Source organism: Mchenga conophoros, linkage group LG8 (genome assembly GCF_057382185.1).
Source record: "Mchenga conophoros isolate Kocher_MC1m ecotype Shallow Benthic linkage group LG8, M_conophoros_male_GT1.1, whole genome shotgun sequence".
In the NCBI taxonomy this organism is placed as follows: domain Eukaryota; kingdom Metazoa; phylum Chordata; class Actinopteri; order Cichliformes; family Cichlidae; genus Mchenga; species Mchenga conophoros.
In genome coordinates this window covers 7,181,471-7,207,757 of record NC_140533.1, presented here as the reverse complement: position 1 = coordinate 7,207,757, position 26,287 = coordinate 7,181,471, and the positions used below count along the sequence as shown (strand labels likewise).

Here is a 26,287-nt window from a genome sequence, read left to right as displayed (position 1 = left end):
ATATTGAATTTAAATCTTAGAATGGGATCATCCCATTAAAAGCCTTTCTCTCTCTCTCTCTCTCTCTCTGTCACACACACACACACACACACACACACACACACACACACACACACACACACACACACAGGGAGAGAGAAGTAAGTTTCTAGGTCAGCCTGGGAGCTGGTGAATTTGAATCCACCAATCAGAGAGGCTGTGTACTTTTCCCCACCAAAACAGGTGCATCTGTTTACACACGCAGCAGCACAGAGAGACACAGGATTTTTGCAGTCTATTTCTCATAGTGACGACTCCCCTCAAACAAATGACCGTAATTTCCTAACCGTAGGGGCTAGAACGGTCATTCTTACACCGTTTTGTTCAGAAGAGATGGGGGAATCTTCAAGTGTTGACAATTTAATATTAAAATATGAATTTTTAGAGATATATGACATGGATGACTTGTTGACTTAGAAGCCACGAATTCCCCAATATGCAAATTTGAATGCCTGAGACCACATATGTGATTGGCTGGCTGGGAAGCCGTGCAGGCCCTGATTTGTGGATTTGAATTCCTCAGCCCTCAGATATGATTGGCTGGCTTAGAAGCCACGAAGGCCCCAATATGCAAATTTGAATGCCTCAGGACACTTATTTGATTGGCTGGGAAACTGTGCAGGCCCTGATTTGAAAATTTGAATGTCTCAGTCCTCACAGAGGATTGGCTGCCTGGGGACCTGGCAGAAATATATAGAAATACTATTATTAAGCATAAATACTACATTTAGTAGAAATACTATGTTTTAGCACAAATATTATAAAAAGCAGAAAAACTATAATTTAGCAGAAATACTATAATTTAGAACAAATAGTATAAAAAGCAGAAATACTATAATTTAGAACAAATAGTATAAAAAGCAGAAATACTATAATTTAGCAGAAATACTATGTTAGGCACAAATCCTATAAAAAGCAGAAATACTATAATTTAGCAGAAATACTATGTTAGGCACAAATCCTATAAAAAGCAGAAATACTATAATTTAGCAGAAATACTATATTAGGCATAAATCCTATGAAAAGCAGAAATAGTATGATTTAGCAGAAATACTGTATTTAGCACAAGTACCGAAAAGTACCAGAAATACTATGATTTAGCAGAATAGTCATAACTTATTGAAACACAAATGCACAGAGGGACACACAAACACAGGCTCTAATCCAGTCAACCAGTCTAACTATGTTCAATTTAAATCCTACAATGACATGCTGTCAAATAAGGGCAGGGACCTCTCTCTCCCACTAAACACACACACACACACACACACACACACACACACACACACAGGGAGAGAGGACTAAGTTTCTAGGTCAGCCTGGGAGCTGCTGAATTTGAATCCACCAATCAGAGAGGCTGTTTACGTTTTCCCGCCAAAACAGGTGCATCTTTTTACACACGCAGCACAGAGACATAGACCTGCTTCTTTCAGTTTATTTCACATAGTGAGGATTCCCCTCAAACAAATGACCATAATTTCCTAACCATAGGGGCTAGAGCGGTCATTCTTACACCGTTTTGTTCAGAAGAGATGGGGGAATCTTCAAGTGTTGACAATTTATCATTAAAATATGAATTTTTAGAGATATATGACATGGATGACTTGTTGACTTAGAAGCCACGAATTCCCCAATATGCAAATTTGAATACCTGGAGCCCACATACATGATTGGCTGGCTGGGAAGCTGTGCAGGCCCTGATTTGTGGATTTGAATTCCTCAGCCCTCAGATATGATTGGCTGGCTTAGAAGCCATGAAGTCCCCAATATGCAAATTTAAATGCCTCAGGACACATATATGATTGGCTGGGAAGCCGTGCAGGCCCTGATTTGAAAATTTGAATTTCTCAGTCCTCACAGAGGATTGGCTGCCTGGGGACCTGGCAGAAATATATAGAAATACTATGATTAAGCATAAATACTACATTTAGTAGAAATAATATGTTTTAGCACAAATACTATAAAAAGCAGAAATACTATAATTTAGCAGAAATACTATATTAAGCACAAATCCTATAAAAAGCAGAAATAGGATGATTAAGCATAAACACTACATTTAGTAGAAATACTATGTTTGAGCAAAAATCCTATAAAAAGCAGAAATACTATATTAGGCACAAATCCCATAAAAAGCAGAAATAGTATGATTAAGCATAAATACTACATTTAGTAGAAATACTATGTTTTAGCACAACTAGTATAAAAAGCAGAAATATTGTAATTTAGCAGAAATACTATATTAGGCACAAATCTTATAAAATAGCAGAAATAGTATTATTTAGCACAATAGTAATAAGTTAAACAGAAAAATTGGAAAAGCAAAATGGACAGCTGAAAAAATGCTGAACATGCTGAGGGTCCCTCAAATATACTTGTTAAATGAAAAAATCAGCAAAAAAATGCACAGGGAGAGAGAAGTAAGTTTCTAGGTCAGCCTGGGAGCTGTTGAATTTGAATCCACCAATCAGAGAGCCTGTGTACTTTTTCCCGCCAAAACATGTGCCTCTTTTTACACACGCAGCACAGAGAGGCACAGGATTATTGCAGCCTATTTCTCATAGTGAGGACTCCCCTCAAACAAATGACCATAATTTCCAAACCGTAGGGGCTAGAGCGGTCATTCTTACACCGTTTTGTTCAGAAGAGATGGGGGAATCTTCCAGTGTTTACAATTTATCATTAAAATATGAATTATTAAAGATATTTGACTTGTAATGCACCATAACTGAGTAGAGCGAAGCAAAAACTGCCTTGACTTGCCCTCAAACAACGCTTTCTAACTCGAAATCTATTTGGAGTATCGATATCATTCTTTCACCGTAAGAGACAGCAGGCTTTGGTGAACAATCATGGAAATTTTCAGGTCTCTGTGGAAATCCAACAAAAAGTTATGACGAGAGAAAAAAGTGGTTCATTTCCACAGTTTGAAATCTGAAGAAATCTGAGCGAAGGACGAATTTCCTACCCTCAAACAAGTCCAACTCATTTCAGAACGGTAATAGGTGAGAAAGAAATTCTTGAATTGTGAGCGTCAGGGGTGTCTGAAGATATTCGGGGACAAGCCTCATGTCTTAACTTTGCTTCGTTAAGGAGATATGACGATTCGAATATGCCTCTCATTACAGAAATCCAGCGGTGATTTTGAACAAGCTCTCCATTCACTTTATATGGAGAGTTTTCTGACCTTGTGTTAGTCTGAGGAGATTTGCAAAAATTCTATAAATCCCACAACAATGATGGTGACATTTTCTGAAAGCCAGCAAAAATACCTACGTTTTGATGTATGATTTGTGGAAGTTGAGTGAAAATTGAGCAAGTAGCAGGAAGTTGTTCGGACATGAAGAGAAAATTGCAAAACCTTCAGTGGCACACTGGAAGCCAAGAGCATAGCAACCATAACAACACATGTATTTTGTGAAAAATCACAATTTTGCAACTCAAAACTTTAAGAGGCATAAAAGTAAAACAGTAGAAGATTTGAAAAAGCTGAATCATACCTGAATAGCCCAATAATTTGTGAACATTTTAAAATTTGAATGGTTGTTCTAGGTGAAAGTATGAGGAAGTAGTTAAGTTTCAAAAACAAGCAAATTTTAGCAGAATTGCTGAAGTTTCCCATTCATTTCAATGGGACAAATTAAAGGAAAAAAGTGGAATATTTTAAAAAGTATAATAGTTAAAAATAGCAAAAGTCATAGCCGGCATTAGCAAAAATAGCTGAATAGTTTAAAGTTTGAACGGTGAAAATCGGCTGAAAATTGTGGAAGTAGTTCCACGGCGAAAAGTGTACGGAAGTCCTAAGAATAATAAAGAATAAAGAGAAACAGGAACTCAATAGTGTGGATGCTTAAAGCATCCACACAACTAGAAAAATTTGCATTTCCTGCGAAAATGCAGTGTGGATGCTTAAAGCTGAAGCTGTATGCAAAAAGTAGCTGAAAAAGCTGAAAAGTTGCAGAAATTGTAAAAACTTTGCAGAAGCAAAGGAACTTTGCTAAAATGGAATAACTTAGCAGAACTGCAATCACTTAGAGGAAACTGTAAAGCTGAAGCTGTCTGCTGAAAATAGTTGAAAATAGCTGAAGAAGCTGAAGAAATCAAAGTCAGTGTTTAAAAAGTTGTTGAAATTTTAATAACTTTGCAGAAGAACATCAAGTTAGCAAAAATGTAATAACTTAGCAGAAATGCAATAACTTAGAAGAAACATAACAATTCAGCAGAAATGTTGTAGTTTACCAGAAGCTACAACTTAGCAGAAATGTAATAATTTATTAAAAAATTAATAACTTGGCAGAAATATTACAACTTACCAGAACTGCTATAATTTTGCAGAAATGTAATTATTAGGAAAAAAATGTATACAGATAACAGCTGAAAACGATGACGTAACCTCAAAGTTACTTGTTTAACTGTGAAAAATGACCAGAAACATTAGAAAAGAAAGAAAACCAATTCAATTCAATTTATATAGCAACAAATCACAACAAAAGTCGCCTTAAGGCGCTTCATAGATACAGAGAAAAACCCAACAATCATATGACATATGACCCCCTATGAGCAAGCACTTTGGCGACAGTGGGAAGGAAAAACTCCCTTTTAACAGGAAGAAATCTCCAGCAGAACCAGGCTCAGGGAGGGGCGGCCATCTGCTGCGACCGGTTGGGGTGAGAGAAGGAAGACAGGAATACCAGCCAGCAGATAAACTGATGTGAAACAAAACCAAGGTAAAATTGCAGAATTTACACAGTTGGTGAAAGGTAAAAATGGCAACAAAAAACCCCCAAACAAACAAACAAAAAAAACAAACAAACAACATTTAGTTAATAAGTGCACAAGATGATTCGATGATAAATATGGTACCAATCTACAAAATACTGTCGAAATGAAGTCCACATTGTGATATATTTCAGGTGTGGAGAGTCACAGAGCTAAACAATCGATGTGCATATTTAAAGAATCAAATAAAGAACATTGTTGTGGAATAAATTACAGTGAATAATAATCACTGCCCTGCGTTAGAGAGTGACTTATGATGATGTATTAATTGGCTTAACTTTACCTCTAACAGCTTTTCACATAGTGCTGTGACCAGGGTGAAATCCATCATAAAGTAACTGTAAACAGTAGAACCATTAGCATGAATGTTATGGTTCTACTCTGATCAAAACTCAAGTCAGCTGTGTGACCTGATATAAAATGATAAAGAGGAACACATATAAATGACCTTTATGAACTTTTCAAAATGACTTTATATGTCTGACCCATTATCTATATATATTAGAGCAGATGTGGAAAACCACTGTTAGACCTACTCTATACTAACACAAACACAGTCAAAAATTCATTGCTAGTGTGACATGTGGTCCTTTTTGCCTTTGACCAATGATATGCTGGTTACTTGGACCAGTTTAGTATTTGCTGTCACAGAGGAATGTTAACCATAAATCCAAAAGACAAAACTGAAAAAATATGTTAATTGCAAACATGTTTTTGCTTAGTAAAAGGATTGAAATTACATGGAAACTGTCACCTTAAAGCCTCATTGTAAATATCATCACAAACAGATGTTTTCCACACGGTTAACAAAGCTCCACCACATCCAATCACTGCATATAAATCTAAAAGAAAACAACAACAAATAAAATGTAATTAACACAAGTGAAGTCTAAGGAGCTTGGAAAGAAAAGCGTCTGGACTTCTTTGAGTTCCTTGAAGACGTTTCACCTCTCATCCGAGAAGCTTCTTCAGTTCTAAGGGTCAATGGTGGAGAGTCCCAGATTTAAACCCAGTGGGAGTTTCCCCCCAAAGAGGGACAAAGAACCCCCTGATGATCCTCTACCTAATCACATGAGCCAAGGTGTGAAAGTGGGTGTGGGTCCCAATCAGCCAGGGTTTCGGGTGAGCTCATTGTGAAACCTGGCCCCACCCTATCATGTGATTTCCTGAGGTCAGGAAATCACCCACGCCCACTCCCAGGATGTGAGTGGACGTTACGGTGTCTGGGGAGGACGTTACGGTGTCTGGGGAGGGAACTCAAAACTGGATTATAGATGGCAGACAGTTGGTGTCGTAAACCACCGCCTCTGTTTAAAGATGGTCGCTCACAGTGGACGTAAATGGCTTCTTTCACTCCTCCATCTGTCCAAAATGTGAACATTGGCATCCTCAAAGACTGACCTTTGTCCTTTAGATGCAGATGAACTGCTGAGTCTTGTCCCGTGGAGGTGGCTCTTCTATGTTGTGCCATGTGCTTGTGAAGTGGCTGTTTGGTCTCTCCGATGTAGAAGTCTGGGCATTCCTCGCTGCACTGTACAGCGTACACCACATTGTTAAGTTTGTGTTTAGGAGTTTTGTCTTTCGGGTGAACCAGTTTCTGTCTGAGTGTGTTACTGGGTCTGAAGTACACTGGGATGTCGTATTTGGAGAAAACTCTCCTGAGTTTTTCTGATACACCGGCTACATAGGGGATGACAATGTTGTTGTGTCTGTCTTTCTTATCCTCCCTCGCTGGTGTCTGATGTTCTTTTCTGTGAAGCTGGAATGCAGGCACACTGGACGAGCTTATTCTAAAAAATACAGAAAAAGGAACATTTTATTTGTGTTAAGGCCTAAAAACTACAAATAAGTTATACAATGAACAATATTGAAATACCTTATAGGTGCTGCAGGCCATATAACCAGAATCCAGAGCAATCTCACACTCACATGATGGTGAGGAAAGACATGAGCTCTGCAGGGAGGTTTGAATGTCTCAGTTGGGACACGGAAGAACTCAGAAGACAGCAATACCTGCACAGAGAGACAGAGTAGAAAAAGCATAGATTTGTAATCCATAATGTGAATTAAAACTCAAAAAGTGTCAACAAGTATAATCATTTGAGTGTGGAATTATTTATGCAATAAACAGGATTTTAATTAATTAATTGAATTAAAAACTGACATTTTTTTTTATCAAAGATAAAGAATGATACCTCTCTCTGCTCTGAGGATCACTGAGCATCTCTGACAGGAAATACAGTTTTCTCAGTATGAGTCATCATTGATGGTCTCAGAGGTGTGTAGTGTGGTAGCATGATGATGGTCTCCAGATCAGGCAGGAGGTCAGGTGATGGGTGTGTCATCTTCTCCATTGAAGACACACTGGTATGGCAATTCATAACACAGCAGTCTCCTTGTGGCATGTAGTTATCTGTGCAGTCCAGCACTGATGGATCAGGTTTGGCTCAGCAGTTCATGAAGATGGTGTCTGAAAAAATATATCTAACAAAACACGTGCTTATAACACCACCCACCCAGCTCAGCCCCCAAGTGTCTATGTAATGCTGGTATGGGGTGTCGGTTACTAAGTCTAATTAGTGCATCAGAAAGCGGGGGCTACACCTAAAGCCCACACTTTTTGATGTCTTTGTTTATTAGCAGCTTTTTCCAGCTGCTCAGAGAATTCTGACTTGGCCTTTATCCACCCAAACCCAAACCCACCCGGATAAAGGCCAAGTCAAACTCACACACCATACCAGCATTACATAGACACTTGGGGGCTGATCTGGGTGGGTGGTGTTAAACTGTAGTCGGGAACTTTCAGAAAACTATCCATTTACTTCTAAATCAGTTTTTATACATATTCTGTAAGCTGTACTAATGTTTTTCTCTACATAATGTATCATTATAGACATCTCTGGTAGCCTAAAGATAGTTTATAACTTTTGACATTTTTTACCTGTAAAACATGATAAGCAAAAACTCATTCATCACAAAAACTTTTGATTCTACAAAAGCTACTATAATCAAGAAAATATAATTGTCTGTATTTATTCATGTGACCCATAATAAATACCTGCATTTAGGTGGGATTTATTTATTTACTATTTCATATTTTCAAGCCCTTGGAGGGGAAGATCTCGTTTGTTGAGCTACATACGTCACAGTAAAAAGATTTAGTCATTTAAAACATGAGAATAAAAGAAATGATGTTGGTTTAATAAATGTTGCAGCACATTTCAGATCAGAGGTGCATGATAGCAGATGTTCTCTGCTCTGCATGAAGTTCAGCAATGATTTGGTGAAATGATTAATAACATTGCAATAAGAAAGGGTCTTCTGACAGACAGAGTAGGGAAGACCCTTTTTTCAATGAAAAATCTTTTTCATGCTCTACAATCAGTAAACTCTGTAACAAACATGATCTGTAATTGTTTCAAAACTCACCAGACGACTTCATGATTGGCTCGAGGACAGGACACAAAAGACAGGGTTGTGGTAACTGTAATATGATCTCAGAACACCTGAATACAGACATTTCTGTGGCTGAGAAATAAAAATGAGGTCAAGCAGGGTGTTCTTGTCTGTAGTGGCAGAAGTGATCAGCTGTGAATACCCTCTCGACTGAAACTGCTCCAGAATCTGTTTTCTTCCACTCTGCAACTGGTTCTCATTAAAATCTCCACACACAATGATTGGGTGACAGTCCATTATTTCAAGTGAATCTAAAAGACTTACCAGGTTTTGCATGAATGGTGTCAAACTGTAGTCAGGGGGTCTGTACACAACAGCAATGAGTGCAGGGAATGGAGCCTGAACCTTCAACACTAAAAACTCAAGATCAGTGACATTATGCAGATACTGTTTTACCTGAACCTGAAAATGATTCCTCAAATACACAACAACTCCCCCACCACTTCTGCTGGCCATGTGAGGAAAGTTTGTGTAGGACACATGTCTGTTGCGTTTGAACATGGTGTAGCCGTCCAAATGAAGACTGTCTGCAACAAAGGAGCCTTGAAGGTGAGACTCAGTGAGACACAAAACATCTGCTAAACACATTTCATGATGACTCTTGATGTCACTGATGTGAGATGGCAAACCCTCCGTATTGTGATGGATCAGTGTAAGAGTGTCAAGTCTGCTGGCTGTTTCTCTGACCTGAAGAAGAGGCATCATTTCCTCAACACTGGCTTGTCTCATGGTTTGGAGCGCTGCAGTTACCTCAGGATTGGCGTAAATCTTTTTCTCATCCAAGTCCTGCAAATAGAGTCCACTGAGAGACGTCACCCTGCTGAGAGCAACATAAGCCATACCTGGTTCAAAAATGTTCTTCATTGAAACTACAGCTGTCTGTGTTGTAAGACCCTGAGTTTTGTGAATTGTGCAAGCGAATGCTAGCTTTACAGGAAACTGTCTGCGTACTGCTCCTTTAAACTTCAGACTCTCCTCTGCTCTCTCAATGTAAACAAGATCATCAGATGTTGCATTAGCACTGCGGTTGTGTCTCATAGGCTGCCGGTTGTCCATCCTGAGCCCCAGTTTAATTATGTGTCCATCATTTTCAGATCTCACCACCTTTACCAGTATACCAAAAGCACCGTTGACTAAACCGTTTAGTGTGTCCAAGTTTCTGGTCAGCATGACTCGAGCTCCTTCAGCAACATTCAGAGTGTCAGGTAAATCATTTCGCCCACCTGTAAATGGTTTGTCTCTTCGTTCCATTCTGCCTGTACATTTATCCTTCTGGAAATCGTCTGCATTGATGATTATGATGTTTGAATGAAGCTTCTTCAGGGTATCTGTGTTGTGGGATTCCACATTCTTGTTGGTGGCATAAATGTGTAAGACCTCAGTTGGACATTCTTCTGGTGCAGTCACAGCCTGTGACAACAAATCTCTGTCGCACTGAGAAAGCTCATCTGTCTTTTCTTTGACTCTAATCCTGTTCAGCATCTCTGCAAAGGCCACATCATCTTTCTGACGCATGATCTCGGTTAGAGTGATCATCTGAAAATGCTCCTGCCATAGGTCAATCTGTTCTGGATCGTAAACACAGAGAGGTTTAGACTGTCGCACTGGTGGCAGCTGGTAAAAATCTCCAACAGCTAAAACTGACATTCCACCAAAAGGTCTCTGAGTGCCTTTGATTTGTTTCAGTCTTGCATCCACATAAGCAAAAAGGGGTTTTGAAACCATTGAAATCTCATCAATAACAATAATTTCAGCATTCATCAGCTCAGATCTGACTTCATCCAGTTGGTTACCAAGTCCTTGAATGGGTGGTTTCAGACTCCTGGGTAGTTTCAGTAGAGAATGTAACGTAGAGCCACTGATAGAAAAAGCTGCTGTACCGGTAAATGAAGTCAGTAAAACAGTTGGATTTGATATGTCAGCTTCTTCTGCATTAGCAGGCAGTCTGCTCAGGATCTTTGATGCTTCAGAATGAATACACTTAATCAGATGTGACTTTCCAGTTCCTGCACCACCGTTGATATAGAAGAAAAATGGATCTGGGTTCAAACCACAAACTCGCTGAATACACCAGTCTCTTATGGCATAGAACACGCAGGCCTGCTTCTGGTTCAGATTCTGATACATTACACGTACCACGGCTGGATCTACTGCAGGTTGTTCTCTGACGGCTCTGATCTTTGTTACAGCATCAGACTGACGACTGTAGTCGGGAACATTCTCCTGTTCGTTCTCATCATCAGAATGTCTCTCAGGAAGATTCTCATCGCATTGCAGCCTCACAACTTCAGATTCAGGAGCAAGATTACACCATTCATCAATCACAACATCCCTATTTTGTTCAAACTCTTCCAGTGCACTCTCAATATCCTCAGAGTTCTTCTCATACTTGTCTTTATTTCTTTTCACAACCCTTTTCACAGACTCACTGTGGTCTGAACATGGAAGTCGTACAAAACCTGAGTTGTAGAAGGACTGATAGGTTTGGAAACATTGTGGTTTCAGTTCCTGCTCTGATCTGTGTGGAAGGTAAAGTCTCAACAGTCGACCATAATATTGCTCAGGATCTTTTTCCTGTGAACAGTGGTAATATCTGATTATAGCTGGTTTATCATTCTTTCGCCTTTGTACAAATCCAAGCTGGTTTAGAAGAGGAAGCACATCTTTTCCTTCATTTGGACCACTCACCAACCTGCACAAGGCAGCAAAATCAGCCAGTGACATTTCCTCATATTCTGGGGTCTCAGGTCTGCATTTGTATTTATCACTCAAACTTGTCATCCAAATATTACAACTGTCGTGTGTTGTGCTTTCCAGGAAGCTCATGGGCCGACTCATTTTTACTGGGTTATCATCTGTTGGTACAAATACAACACTGCGGGAACATTTTTTCATTTTTAGGCCACAGACTCGAGTCACACACTCCTGTGCGCTGATTTCTCTCTTTTTTGAGTAAGCCTGCATCACAGCTCTCATTTCATCACATTCATTGACGGTGTTCTTATCAGAGTTGTCAATAACTGTCTTCAGGTATTCAGAGAGGCCAGATTCTTTCTTTGTTATATATTTACAGAGGTATTCTATACATGAATAGGCATTCAAAATGAATGAGACATCTAAATTAGAGTTCCAGGCTTCAAGCAGGTCTGGGTTGTAATTGTTGATCCAACACTCATTTGGGTCACGTTTCAGAATCAGAGCTGTTTTCTTGTTTATGTCTTGGAGGCATTGTTCATACTCATTCATTGTTAAGTTGCATCGTGACAGAATCTGCTCTATGGTGAGGGAAGCAGCTTCAGGTTCCTTCAGCAGGTTCAACAAAGGTCTGAGTTTGGCTTTTGCAGCTTCAGTGTCTGAATCCTCATCCTGTCTCACAATCATTGTTCTTGTGGCTGGTGGTTTGGGAAACCCAAATCTACAACCAGAGTTCACACTCTTAAAGCATGTCTTTGTGTGGTTTTTGCTGTGCTTTTGTAGCTCAGTGACTTTTTTGTGCAGTTCAGGTTGTTTTTCTGGATCAGGGAGTTGAGCTGAGATGTATCTGTCCACAAAGTCACAGACAGTTTGGTCATCATCCACATCTGCTTCTACCTTTTCTCGAATCCACAGCAACATGTGTATATGTGGACTACCTCTGTGCTGGAACTCAACTCTGTAAAAGTAATCAATGATCTCACCAAGGGGCTGTGCAGGAGAAAAAAGCAAATCTCTGAACAAAGCCTCAACACGTTTATCAAACATTCGCATGGTGGTTACTGGATTTGATCTTAGAATTTCACACTTTTCTGACCAGTCCAGGGCTTCAAAATCAACCTCTTCACCTTGCTGTCTCTTTATTGCTTGAATCACTTCAGGCCATCTCATCTCAGCAGCAGAGAAAGTGACAAAGAACTGAGGTGTTCCTATTTGGCGAACCATGCTGAATAGATCTCTGGTAGTTTTCTGCCAGTAAGCTGGAGTTCCTCTGAGTGGCTGCATAAATCTGATTGCATCTTTATTTCTTACCAGCTTCTCTACTTCTGTCTTACTTTGTAACATTCCTGATGTGATTTTGCGTCCATCTTTCGTCATAGTTTTACCTTTCCTTAGCTGTATTGTCATGCTAGAATTAGCCAAGTGTATTTCAGTGACAAACTGTGAGAAAAACAGGTAATTTGTGTCTTTAGCAAATCTTGCATCAATGTTGAAAAGCCTTGACTTGAAGTAAGCACTTGGTGTGAGTTTAAGAAGTCTCTTTTCATCCAGTGTATTCTGACCGGTAGGAAACTGCACAGGAAATGCCATGGCTTCCAAATGAGGAGTTCTGAAGAAGCTAACAGGATTGTTTCTTTCTGCAGGAGCCACACAATATGTGTTATCAGTGAAACAGAGAATCTCTTCTGAAATGTCAACAGGCTGCAGACAACTTTCTAGAGCAAAACCTCCATTGTTCAAATCACTTTCTGGTTCATCTGGATTTTGTTCCTCTGGTTGTTCATCACAGGATTGCATATTAATATCTTGGTCACTTTGAGACTCACTTTCACACAAAAGGGCATCTTTTTCATAGTTGTCAATTTCCATTAAATCTGCTTCATTATAATCATCACTTGCCATGCTGGCTTCATCACTGCTGTCATCATCAGGTAACGTTGGATCACAAAGCAATGCATCATCTCTGATAACAATATCTGTGTACTGTGGATGAATTTGTTTCAGTTTACGCAGAGCTTGAATGAGTTTAGACCAGGTGACAGTCTGGAACAGCTGATGGCCTTTGTAGCACAGTCGTCTTTTCAGCTTTATCCTCATGATCTGTGATTGGCTTCTGATCCTCGGTAAACTGTCAACTGTTTGTTGGACCTCAGATGGTACACACACCACATTACCACGTATGAGTCTCTGTCTCCCCTTTGGAAGAGGAATAATCTTAGCAAATGGTATGCATTTGGCAATCAGATGTCTCTCCAGAATGTTGAGATCACACAGTTCAGCTGGAATATCCTGCAGTTCTAAACCATTAACAGCAGCAAGCCTGGGCATGCATCCACTTTTGAGGGAACTGTGACACGTGTGACAAATATACTCTTTTTTTCTCTCAACAGGAAAGCTGCAGTGATCATGACATGCTTCATCACACACATGAACAAATTTACCAGTTAGGCACTGATGAGCTACAGTCTGGTGTTTTGAGTAATTTTCTCTTTTGCAGATTTTCACCTGATTAGGAAAAGAAGCTTTTAGACAAACAGTACAAACATAAGATGGTGCTGACTTAATGTTCGATCTGAAACGAGATATGGCCTCATTCATTAAAGTGTTCTCTGGATGACACTGTAAACTCTCAGCTGGTCGATGCATCTGGCGATATTTCCATTTTATATTCATTGCACATCTGATATTATGCATCTGTCTGAAAGAAAAACTGTTCCAATATTTTACTCTCATTCGTTCTCTCATATTGCCCTTGTGTTGTTGCTGAAATTGTTTTTCTTCTCCATAACGCTTTGTCATATAAGATCGTTTTTTCTGTTTAAAATCTTTGCTTTTTTTATATAGGTTATATACATATGACCTCATGTAAGCTTTATGTTTCTCTCTGAATCCAGCACAAGTTCTGTATATTCTTCTTATACGTTCCTTCTGCTTTTCTCTGAATAGGGGATTGTCTCTATATGTCCTTATGACACGTTCTCTTTTTCTCTCTCTAATTTTAGCACTTTCTCTATATATCTTTCTCAAATGTTCTCTGTGTTTCTCCTTATAGGTAGCATTTAATTTATACAGCTCATTTTTGTACAGACTCCTTTTATGTCTGTGATCAGGATCATTACACTTCTTAGTTGAGTTTTTTTTCTTTGTCTTGAAGCTTTCATCAAACCTGTACATCTGCCTTTCTTTCGTCTTCTGATTTTCCTTTCGTTGTGGTAGCTTTTGTTGGGCTAATAATCTTCTCCTCATTTTTTGCCTTTCCTGTTTATTACGTTTCAGCAGTTTATCTGAGAGTTCCTCTGTTATCTTAGTTGAACTGGAGGCACTGTTTGAATCATTCTGAGGAACTAAATCTGGTGTTACCGGAGTTTCTCTCACAGAAGATGCAGAGGTTTTCTTTTCAAAATAATCAGAAGGATGTTTTTTTCCGGGAGCAGCTGTCTCATTTGAAGAATCAACTCTGGATGACATTACTTCACTGGTTAAATCTTTGGTCACAGGTTTCCGTGTCTGCTCAGTGTATATTTCGGAGTTTAATTCATGAACACGTTCATTTAAAGCTGGTGCACTTGTAGCTGTTTGTCTGTATTCGGTGGTTTGATTAGCATCTCTTTGGTCAGCAGCGTTTTCACTGTGAAACTCGATGGGCTGTAGTTCATAAGTACAGCTTGGTGCGATGCTAAACATTCTGTACAAACGTTTGATCCTGTCAATCATGTCATTAAGACGTGTGAATTTCAACATAACTGCAGTTCCACCACTTACACTTAGCGACAATGGCATACCAGTAGACTTACGTGGGTGAGGGTCAAAATATGCATATTCACCTGAATTCAGCCTGCTAACAGCGATGACTGTTCCTCCCATGACTAGCAAAGCATAGCGAACGTCTGAAGCCAAACACTGTAGTCCCTGTTCAAGGCTCGGAAAGTGATCTGTACCATCAAATGTGCCGTAATGAGCAAACTGAGACATGTCGACTTGATACTCGTGTCTGCGGCTGGTAACAACTGAGGGAAGTTCATCGCAGGCTAGAAACACACTGTTCACAAACCTCAGTCTGGCATCTGAATAGACGGCATGGCCTTTGTCCAACACACGGTTTAGATCTGCTCTGGTAATAAATTCATCCTCGTGTAAGAATGACAGGAAAACCAAACTGTTAGCCATGCATTGCTGATTCCGGTACTTTCCATACCTAGGAGCGGCCTGGCTTCGGGAAGCACAGACGCTACTCACTCGTGGATTTTCACTGTTTGTAACCTGTACATGAGACTGTCCTGGAGCTTGTCCATCATGCTGTGTTTGTATAGTTAGCTGGGGTTTAGTCTGGATTACCTGCATAACTTCAGGCTCTGGGACAGATACTGAGGGAACACTTCTCTTTACCACATCTGCATAAGACACTGTGGCTGTCTCTCCATCATGCTGTGTTTGTACAGTTAGCTGGGGTTCAATATGTATTACCTGCATAACTTCAGGCTCTGGGACAGATACTGAGGGAACACTTCTCTTTACCACATCTGCATAAGACACTGTGGCTGTCTGAACACTGCTCTGCACTTCTGTGCTGGGAAAAGTTGAAACACACACCTTTACCTGCTCACTGCTCTGAGAAACATTCACCTGTTCTTTCTGCTTTTGCCATCTAAGCTTCTGGGACTGCGACCTTTGACTTTTTCTTGGCATTTTGCTGAAGTACAACCTGGAGCTTATATGTGGTTATACACAAATGTAAACAAAACTGAACCTTGAAACACAGAAAAACGTATAACTCCTCAAATTACTGTTAAATCTGAGAAATGTACTATTATATATAAAAAGCTGATTTTCTACTCCAAACTCAAAATAAAGGAAATTCAAAGTTCTCTGGAAACAATTTGGTCCGTTTTATTGTAGCTATTTCAGAAACTGTATAATTTTACTTATATATTTTTAACCAGACTGGTAAATAATTACAACTTCTATAAAATGATATACAGAATAAATCTCAACAATCAACAGGCTATAATAAAAGTCTTAGCTCTTAGGGGAGTTTATGTAAATCTTTCAGATATCTAAAATTGAAATCAAATATATGGAGCTTTGTTGGTGTGGTGATAAGATGACAGGTGATGAGGATTCTTCAGCTGGATTTTCTGCAGCAGTCAGGAAACAGGAAGTCTGGGTCCTCAGGCACTTCTCGATGACAATACTAACTGAATACTTACACTGAGTGACAAAATGGGTTTGTCCTTAAATAATAATACTATAAACTTGCAGTCAAATGTTATAGCCAATGAAACAGACTAACAGACTGGATCTAATTTATTATTTATCTGAATGTATGTATTACAAAATAACCAGATTATCTTATTACAAATAAACGTATAAAAAGGTGATATTTTATACAATTGATCAAAGTAAGCCAAACTAGCAGTCCAAACTAAAGTCTAATGCAAAATTAAAATGACAAATGTAGGGCTGTGTAAGTAGTTTCTACTATAAGTTCTACTGTAATTCTACTACTGTATATTCAACTTGTAATTTAAAGCAAAATGACTGAATGTGAGAGAGTTTAATGACAGGAAAGAAAGAGCAGTGAGAGCAGAGATCTCTCAGAATTCTGTAACAGATAGATCAAGTTCTGGTAACTTGGATTTCTGAAAATTGGATTCTGAAAGGATTCTCAAAACTTGGATTCTCAAATTAGATAGAGCGGTAGAGAGAGGGATACAAGATGGAATGGCTTTCAAATTAGATAGAGCGGTAGAGATAGAGGGATACAAGATGGAATGGCTTTCAAATTAGATAGAGCGGTAGAGATAGAGGGATACAAGATAGAATGGCTTTCAAATTAGATAGAGTTGGGAGAGTGATAGGATAGACAGAATTGCTTATAATGATAGAGAGAGAGAGGATCTTCTGCAGCAGGTCACCTGTAAGACACAAAAGGCCTGGAATTAGTCGTATTTCCAATATTCTTCAGATTATATGGCACACCTAAAATCCTGTCATTTTCTCAAAAACATACAATGTGCCTAGTGTATCGATTCTGGTTATGCTTACTGACCTCGAACGGGATTTCTGTGGTACACAGCGCTCAAAATTCTGTCAAATATTTTAGTAAGACTTCGGTAAGCTACAAAGCTGCGCTGCTTGATGTATTGTCAGAGCATTATGGCTACCATAGTCAGGACCCTCGTAGAGTAATTCGTACGGTGCTTCAACATAACATTATGGTGTGTGTACAAGGACCTGGCACGTGCTATGAGACATGCTTATGAAGCAGATTTCAAACTGATCAACCCATGAAGAGTTTGATGGATTTGTGGATGAGGAATGAACTGAAAAAGTGTATTGTTCTGTATTTTATGTGTTACAACTGAACAGTGTTGAGAGTTGTTGTGAATGACTTGAATAAAGTTTGACTTATCTGACTGTTTTGTTTGGCTTAATCTGCCTTAAAAACAGACTTGTTTATTGACATTATGCCTTATAATTTCAAAAATACAGTACATGTAGGGCTTTAAATACTAAAGAGTTCTACAGTAAATTATTGGAGTGAACAGAATGACAATGTTTAACAAATGATGGTGGAACTGTTATAAGGACATTTTTACGTTCTATTAAAACAATAAACTAAGTCTAAACTCAAACCAAGACGTGCTGCTACAGTAACTTACTGTAAATATTAAATGGTCCAACAAAACCAACACACTGAGGTTAGAGCAGACAGTTTCAGGCCACTCTGTATGAATTTTGGCAAAATGAGAAATTTGGAGACAGCTAGTTTCTACACAGCAGTTTCTACATATTTCAGTCACATTTGGGGCATGTTTGATGCACAGCAATAAGCACTCCACTAAATCTATAATAAACTTATCATAGCTGATATAAAGGCCTAATTAGCAAAATTTAGTATGATGGTAATTTCTTTGTAGATCATTTCATGATAAAAAGAACAGAAGTGAGTGCTGTATCTGAGCTGTTGCATGTAAGATCTTAGCTGGAGATTCCCACATTTCTTAAACAAACAAACAAACATGACTTTCAGACAGTTCATCTTTTGTAAATTAGGCCAGGATTATTTTCAAAAAACAGCCTTGATAAAAAATATCAGGCCACTATAAAATGTCTCATGTTTATGTTTTCATCCCACCTATATTTTGCAAGTCATTATGACAAATTACAAAAAGCAGTTTTCAGGCAGTGATTTAAGGGAAGAAGTTTTTGAAATCCACAATGCCCTACCACCAGTGGTCTCAAACTCTTGGTCGTTAAGGCCTGGTGTCCAGAAACTTTTCTATGTGTCCCTGTTGCAACGCACCTGAATAACATTAGTAGGTCATTAGCAAAACTCTACCTGACTGCATGCTGAGGTGGTAATTCAGCCATTTGATTCATGTTATAGCAGCTCATGAGTGAATGAACATGATGCAATGAAAGTACTTTTAGAAGTACATTTTTCCAAACACTTAAATTACTTAAATTTGAGTAGTCTTAGGGGATGCCACTTCAGCACACAGTCAAATTCTATACTCTCACTAATGACCTACAAATGTTATTCAGGTGTTTTGTAACAGGGACACGTGGAAAAGCTTCAGGACACCGGCCCTTGAAGACTGGAGTTTGAGACCCCTGCCCTATGTGAATATTTAATTGTCCCTAAACTGCTAGTCGTGAGCTGCTCTAATGTGAAACAAACACATATAGTTCTGTAAAGGTTTACAAAGAGATTTCTAAGGATCTGGAGACCCCAGAAAACAAATACCCTCCCAGATGTTGTAGCTGAACAGGCAAAAACAAGTTGCCTAATAATATCTCGATGATAACCAACAGCTGTGCTGACTAACTGCACTAAACTGAATCATCTATAGTGAGAGAAAAACACCAGCATTAAAGTCAAACATGGTGCTGTTACTGTGATGTCCCAGAGTTCCTTTACTACTTCAGGACCATCAACTCATCAGATCCTGAGCTTAAGTTTAATCACACTTAGGATCTGAAGCACACAAGCAAGTCCAATTCAATGAATGAAACAAAACTCTTGGTGTAAACGAATCAGTCTGGACTTTAATGAAATTAAGATACTTGGTATGACTTGAAAACCCTATATTGGGCCTTAATTAAGACTTTTTTCTTTTCTTGCCTGTCCTGTTTGGATCTAATTAAGACAATTCTGAAATTATAGTGGACCAAAATCAACCAGTGATGTAAACCAGTCATTACCAGTTACTGTAAATGCTTGATGGTAATTGTTGCTATCAGAGCATCCACAGCTGGGTATTAGAGACCAACATGTTTTTACATTAGACCAGGTTGTTCTGGTTCAAAAATGAAATCATCACTTTAAAACTGCTTTTTGTATTTATCCAGGTCATCCTTGTTAGATGATTTGAAACATGTGAAAAAAGCATAAACAAAATAAATCTGCAAGGAAGAAAGACCTTTCTCAGCACTGTACCGCAGACAAAACCTTTACTTACCAGACTTGCGACGATCAGATCAGTATCCTAGAGAAAGGAAACAACACATCAGATCACTGTTTAATGACTTAGACTGTTGAACCTCTTCGCACACTATCCAATTTACTGTGACATGAAATAACTAGTAAAATCCTCAATTTCTCCAAGCCTTTATGAACTCACTGTAGTCTGAAGAGGACAAACTTCAGTTACAGAGTCTCACATGGCGATAACATGTGTAATAAAGGCATGCATACTACAGAAGTGCAAAGAAGAGGCACCAATATTTGTTGGTACAGATTATGGCTTTTTAGCTCCATCATTTTCTATCACAAGTCAGTGCTTAATAAAGTGTGGAAAAACCACAACTGTTAGAATCAACGGAAAACCTCACCAGGTTTTAGTTCTGATCTGAATATGTAAATCCTAAAATACATGTAAATTTTGACATGTTATTGTAACAACAGTGGCACACCATTTTTGCAATTACAAAAATTATAATAAAAAGTCCTTCCATTGTACCTGTTGGCAGGAATCTTTGTATTTTGCAATATTTCCCTTTTTTATATAAAATTTCAAACACATTGTATCAAGCAAATTATTAAACTGATTTAAACTTAGTGTATATAAATTACACACAGGCTTTAACATACACAACATTGCCTACTCACAACTCTGGTTCTCTTAGTCTTTTATTATTGCTTAAATGTTTAACCTACCACTTCTGTTCACTCAGGCAAAAATACTTCTATAGTGGTCTGACTTTAATGTAATACATAAGCAAAATATGAGTGAAGATATAAAGCAACAACTGTGGTGCTCTTAAGTGTTTAAGCTACCACTTACACTAACTCACCTAAAATGCGTTCATAGTTGTGTCTGTTACGTAAATCGACAAACAAACGGAGAACACGAACAACTGTATAAAAACAGTTGTTTGTGTTCAAACATAAAAATCAGACACAAATGGCCTGTTAAACTTCAGGGACAGTCAGAGGTCATGTGTGGGGCCTTTGCTGCTACAAGGTATACATTCTGACCATTTGTTTTTGCCCATCAGTAAATGGTAATGTCACAAAAACCAAACTACGTTAGGTAAGTTGCTAAACATGTTACACAGTGACAATGTCATATTTCTGCAGTTACAATTGCTGCTTACTTACCAGCAAAGGCAAAACCGAAGTTCTGTTTCACTCTGTAACAAAAGAACAAAAATACAGAATGAGACAACTGAAATCAGCATCAGAGTCAATACTGCATCACAATCTGTAGTGAAAAAAAAATCAGTTAAATTCTTTGTTTACAACAGCTTTACTATAAACACCCCATCTTCTCTTTCTGCACCTTATTAAAGATTTCTGTCTTTATTAAGGTGATGTGTCGTTTTATCCATCTGCAATAAGCCACAGAAATTCCTCATTAACGTAAAGCTCTAATACTTTACATAACACAGCAGATACCACAAGCAATGATTTGCTCGCACTGCACACTTGATCAAATGATAACATCACAGTTTCAAAGCATGCAACAATCACAAATGATACTTGATACTATAAATGCTTGATGGTAGTTCTTCGTATCAGGGCTTCCACAGCTGGGTATTAGAGACCAGCATGTTCTCACATTAGAACAGGTAGCTCTGGTTTGGTTTTCTCTGCTTCATACGTGAAATCATCACTTTAAAATGCTTTTTTGTATTTATTCATATCATCCCTGTTAGATGATTTGAAACATGTGACAAAAAAGCATGAACAAAATAAATCTGCAAGGAAGAAAGACTTTTCCCAGCACTGTACCTCAGACAAAATGAACTCACTTTAGTCTAAAGAAGGCAAAATTAAATTGCAAATGGCCTTAACATGTGTAATAAAAACCATAATTACTACAGAAATGCTTTGATAAGCCTTTAAAATTAAAATTAGACATAAATGGCCTATTAAACTTCAGGGACATTTTTAGGGACACTCAGAGATCTAGTGGGGGAGCTTACTGCTTATAAATCCTAAATGTGTTTTTGCCCATGAGCAAATGGCAAGATATCACAAAAAGCCAAACTATTGTATATAAATTGCTAAACATGTTACACAATCCCAGTTTCATATTGCTTCAGTTACAATCACTGTTTACTTACCAGCAAAGGCAAAACCAAGCTTTATGTCACTCTGTGTAACAAAAGACAAAGAACAAAAATACAGGATCAGAAAACTCAAATCAGCATCAATACTGCATCACTCTCTGTTGTCAAAAAGATTCACTAAACTTCTTTGTTTACTACAGCTGGAATACAAACAACAACTCTCCTCTGTTTTCTTTGGTCTACCTCTCATTTAAGATTGCAATAACACTCATACATGAAAAACTGCACGATGTATATTTTTAAGGCTTTAATATTTGAGGTGGTCTGCATTCAAATTCTACTTCCTAAAATATTACCAACTGCACATAGTATCATTAAATATGCTGTTATTTTAAAATAAATATCTATATACCATATTAATAATAATAATATACTGACATATTTTATTTATGTGAAGGTGGGCTGTTGTTTATTTCATTAATTTTCCACAAAGTGAGAATTTAAACTGTGCTGCAGATTTAGGTTGGCACAAACAAGCCTTTGTTAAACAGTTCTTAAAAATTAAAGTCTCCTGTTTAGGAGTTCTTATTATTCTTGGGCTATGTCCACATGTACACAGGTACTTTTGAAAATGGAGATTTTTCTATCCGTTTGCACCTTTCGTCCACACTTAAACGGCGTTTTCGGTCACTGAAAAACTAAAAACGCTTGCCAGGATATTTTTGAAAACTCCGTTTTTGCATTTATGTGTGGACAGGGACACGGAGAAAACGCAGCGCCTTTTTTGACGTCACACTGTGCGCCACGTTATTTTTTCGGTGAAATGCATTTCTACAATACGGTTACTGTTAATTGTTCTCTCTGCAGTGTTTAAATGCTTACATATACACACACAGTTACTGTCCCCCCACACATATGACTCTGTTCTGCTTTTATGCCCCATCTTTGTTTGCTATTTCCCACCGAGGCTTCTAGACTTCTGATTGGCCAACATTTCTACACTTTAGGAATATATCGCCACCTGTTGCTTTGGTAGGTTCCTAGCAGAGTTTTCCTTCATTTCTGCATTCATGTGTGGACGGGATTGTTTTTTAAAACGAAAACGGAAAGTCTCAGTTTTCAAAAATACCCATGTATGTGGGGACATAGCCTATGTTTAATCCTCAGTTTCTCCCCCCCTCCTTTCTCTTAATTAATCCACAAGACCTGGACAAACGTGACTTTTTTCTCCCGTGTTCGGTCAGAGGCGGTAAAATGGCTCCTTTGATCTTGCCGACAGCTGACACTGAATCTAAGATGGCGGTTCGTTAAAAACTTTACAGCATAAAGAATGAGGCTGTTTTAACCAACTGATTTGTGAAGAGAACTAACTGCACCTTATGTAACAGACGGACAAACACGAACACACCAAATGTAATTAATAAAACAACACAATAACCGTGGTTCACAGTCAAATTTTCATTTCACACTGGGCTCAAAGGAGCGCTAGGCATTAGCATCGGGTTGTTAGCTCATCAAACACTCCTTTTACATACAAAAATGACAAAGTTTCACTAAGAAAAAGCAACCACTGTGTTACTCTAATATGAGTTATACCTCGGTTGGCTTTATAAATCACTAAAAGAACTCGTTAAATCGCACAAACAGACTATAAACATTTAGGAGAGAAGAGGAGAAGCAGAGCAGCAGCACTCACCCAGAGCGGACTCAGCGAAGTGTGCGGAAAGGCGGATGTCCGGCAGTCAGGTAAAAGATGAGGCGTTCACGGGTAGTAGGAAATTCCAGTATTACACACAATGGGCATTGTAAACATCAAAAATGTAGGTGATTTTAAATATTCTATACAATATTTATTTGCTACAGAAAAAACTCGCAGAACTTTAATTCTATAAGTTGAATAAATATTATTAGAAGGCTCTACTCCTGAACACCAACACCAAAGAGCTGAGTTCACCAGACCTGAAAAAAACAAAAAACAACCAATCCAGGACAGTCAGTCTGCAAAGATGTTTTAAAGACATACATATACATATATATATATATCAAAACATTATCCATTAAGGATTCCCCTCAAAACAAATGACTATAATTTCCTAACCGTAAGGGCTAGAATGGTCACTGCACCGTTTTGTTCAGAAGAGATGGGGGAATCTTCAAGTGTTGACAATTTATCATTAAAATATGAATTTTTAGAGATATATGACATGGATGACTTGTTGACTTAGAAGCCACGAATTCCCCAATATGCAAATTTGAATGCCTGGAGCCCACATACATGATTGGCTGGCTGGGAAGCCGTGCAGGCCCTGATTTGTGGATTTGAATTCCTCAGCCCTCAGATATGATTGGCTGGCTTAGAAGCCATGAAGGCCCCAATATGCAAATTTGAAAGCCTCAGGACACATATATGATTGGCTGGGAAACCGTGCAGGCCCTGATTTGAAAATTTGAATGTCTCAGTCCTCACAGAGGATTGGCTGCCTGGGGACCTGGCAGAAATATATAGAAATACTATGATTAAGCATAAATACTACATTTAGTAGAAATACTATGTTTTAGCACAAATACTATAAAAAGCAGAAATACTATAATTTAGCAGAAATACTATATTATTAAGCACAAATCCTATAAAAAGCAGAAATACTATATTAGGTACAAATCCTATAAAAAGCAGAAATACTATATTAGGCACAAATCCTATAAAAAGCAGAAATACTATATTAGGCACAAATAGTATAAAAAGCAGAAATACTATAATTTAGCAGAAATACTATATTAAGCACAAATCCTATAAAAAGCAGAAATACTATATTAGGTACAAATCCTATAAAAAGCAGAAATACTATATTAGGCACAAATAGCATAAAAAGCAGAAATACTATAATTTAGCAGAAATACTGTGTTATGCACAAATCCTATAAAAAGAATAAATACTATAATTTAGCAGAAATACTATATTAGGCACAAATCTTATGAAAAGCAGAAATAGTATGATTTAGCAGAAATACTGTATTTAGCACAAGTACCGAAAAGTACCAGAAATACTATGATTTAGCAGAATAGTAATAACTTACAAAATTACAAATATGGAGGCATATTGAAACACAAATGCACAGAGGGACACACAAACACAGGCTCTAATCCAGTCAACCAGTCTAACTATATTCAATTTAAATCCTACAATGACATGCTGCCAAATAAGGGCAGGGTCCTCTCTCTCCCACTAAACACACACACACACACACACACACACACACACACACACACACACACACACACACACAGAGGGAGAGAGCTGCCGAATTTAAATCCACCAATCAGAGTGGCTGTTTACGTTTTCCCGCCAAAACAGGTGCATCCTTTTTACACACGCAGCACAGAGAGGCACAGGATTATTGCAGCCTATTTCTCATAGTGAGGACTCCCCTCAAACAAATGACCATAATTTCCTAACCGTAGGGGCTAGAGCCATCATTCTTACACCGTTTTGTTCAGAAGAGATGGGGGAATCTTCCAGTGTTAACAATTTATCATTAAAATATGAATTATTAAAGATATTTGACTTGTAATGCACCATAACTGAGTAGAGCGAAGCAAAAACTGCCTTGACTTGCCCTCAAACAACGCTTTCTAACTCTAAATCTATTTGGAGTATCGATATCATTTTTTCACCGTAAGAGACAGCAGGCTTTGGTGAACAATCATGGAAATTTTCAGGTCTCTGTGGAAATCCAACAAAAAGTTATGACGAGAGAAAAAAGTGCTTCATTTCCACAGTTTGAAATCTGAAGAAATCTGAGCGAAGGACGAATTTCCTACCCTCAAACAAGTCCAACTCATTTCAGAACGGTAATAGGTGAGAAAGAAATTCTTGAATTGTGAGCGTCAGGGGTGTCTGAAGATATTCGGGGACAAGCCTCATGTCTTAACTTTGCTTCGTTAAGGAGATATGACGATTCGAATATGCCTCTCATTACAGAAATCCAGCCGTGATTTTGAACAAACTCTCCATTGACTTTATATGGAGAGTTATCTGACCTTGTGTTGGTCTGAGGAGATTTGCCAAAATTCTATAAATCCCACAACAATGATGGTGACATTTTCTGAAAGCCAGCAAAAATACCTACGTTTTGATGTATAATTTGTGGAAGTTGAGTGAAAATTGAGCAAGTAGCAGGAAGTTGTTTGGACATGAAGTGAAAATTGCAAAACCTTCAGTGGCACACTGGAAGCCAAGAGCATAGCAACCATAACAACACATGTATTTTGTGAAAAATCACAATTTTGCAACTCAAAACTTTAAGAGGCATAAAAGTAAAACAGTAAAAGATTTGAAAAAGCTGAATCATACCTGAATAGCCCAATAATTTGTGAACATTTTAAAATTTGAATGGTTGTTCTAGGTGAAAGTATGAGGAAGTAGTTAAGTTTCAAAAACAAGCAAATTTTAGCAGAATTGCAGAAGTTTCCCATTCATTTCAATGGGACAAATTAAAGGAAAAAAGTGGAATATTTTAAAAAGTATAATAGTTAAAAATAGCAAAAGTCATAGCCGGCATTAGCAAAAATAGCTGAATAGTTTAAAGTTTGAACGGTGAAAATAGCACAAAAATTGTGGAAGTAGTTCCACGGCGAAAAGTGTACGGAAGTCCTAAGAATAATAAAGAATAAAGAGAAACAGGAACTCAATAGTGTGGATGCTTAAAGCATCCACACAACTAGAAAAATTTGCATTTCCTGCGAAAATGCAGTGTGGATGCTTAAAGCTGAAGCTGTATGCAAAAAGTAGCTGAAAAAGCTG

The 26,287-nt window shown here is 38.1% G+C and overlaps 1 protein-coding gene and 1 long non-coding RNA gene across 5 annotated transcripts; both read right to left on the bottom strand.

Moving 5' to 3' along the window:
- Positions 1–4,066: 4,066 nt before the first annotated feature.
- On the bottom strand, positions 4,067–12,329 carry LOC146568025 (uncharacterized). Of its 4 annotated transcripts, none has more exons than XR_014893569.1 (3): positions 7,011–12,329; positions 6,692–6,828; positions 4,067–6,605 (listed from the first exon to the last, which is right to left on the bottom strand). XR_014893569.1 is itself a non-coding variant. In XM_085283780.1 (3 exons), exons 1-2 carry the CDS (start codon positions 12,307–12,309, stop codon positions 8,688–8,690), a joined length of 3,462 nt encoding a protein of 1,153 aa, XP_085139906.1. In that variant the 5' UTR covers positions 12,310–12,329; the 3' UTR covers positions 8,450–8,575; positions 8,668–8,687. The 4 variants fall into 4 exon arrangements, 3 of the variants coding, with proteins under 3 accessions (XP_085139906.1, XP_085139904.1, XP_085139905.1); XM_085283780.1 differs by lacking the exons at positions 4,067–6,605; positions 6,692–6,828 and having other exon boundaries at positions 8,450–8,575; positions 8,668–8,798; positions 8,959–12,329; XM_085283778.1 differs by lacking the exons at positions 4,067–6,605; positions 6,692–6,828 and having other exon boundaries at positions 8,450–8,575; positions 8,668–12,329.
- A 3,934-nt stretch (positions 12,330–16,263) lies between these two features.
- LOC146568024 (uncharacterized) lies at positions 16,264–23,456 on the bottom strand. The gene is made up of 5 exons (XR_014893506.1): positions 23,183–23,456; positions 21,541–21,571; positions 20,573–20,604; positions 19,431–19,457; positions 16,264–16,880 (listed from the first exon to the last, which is right to left on the bottom strand). It is a non-coding gene; the product is annotated as an uncharacterized LOC146568024 (long non-coding RNA).
- Positions 23,457–26,287: the final 2,831 nt, after the last annotated feature.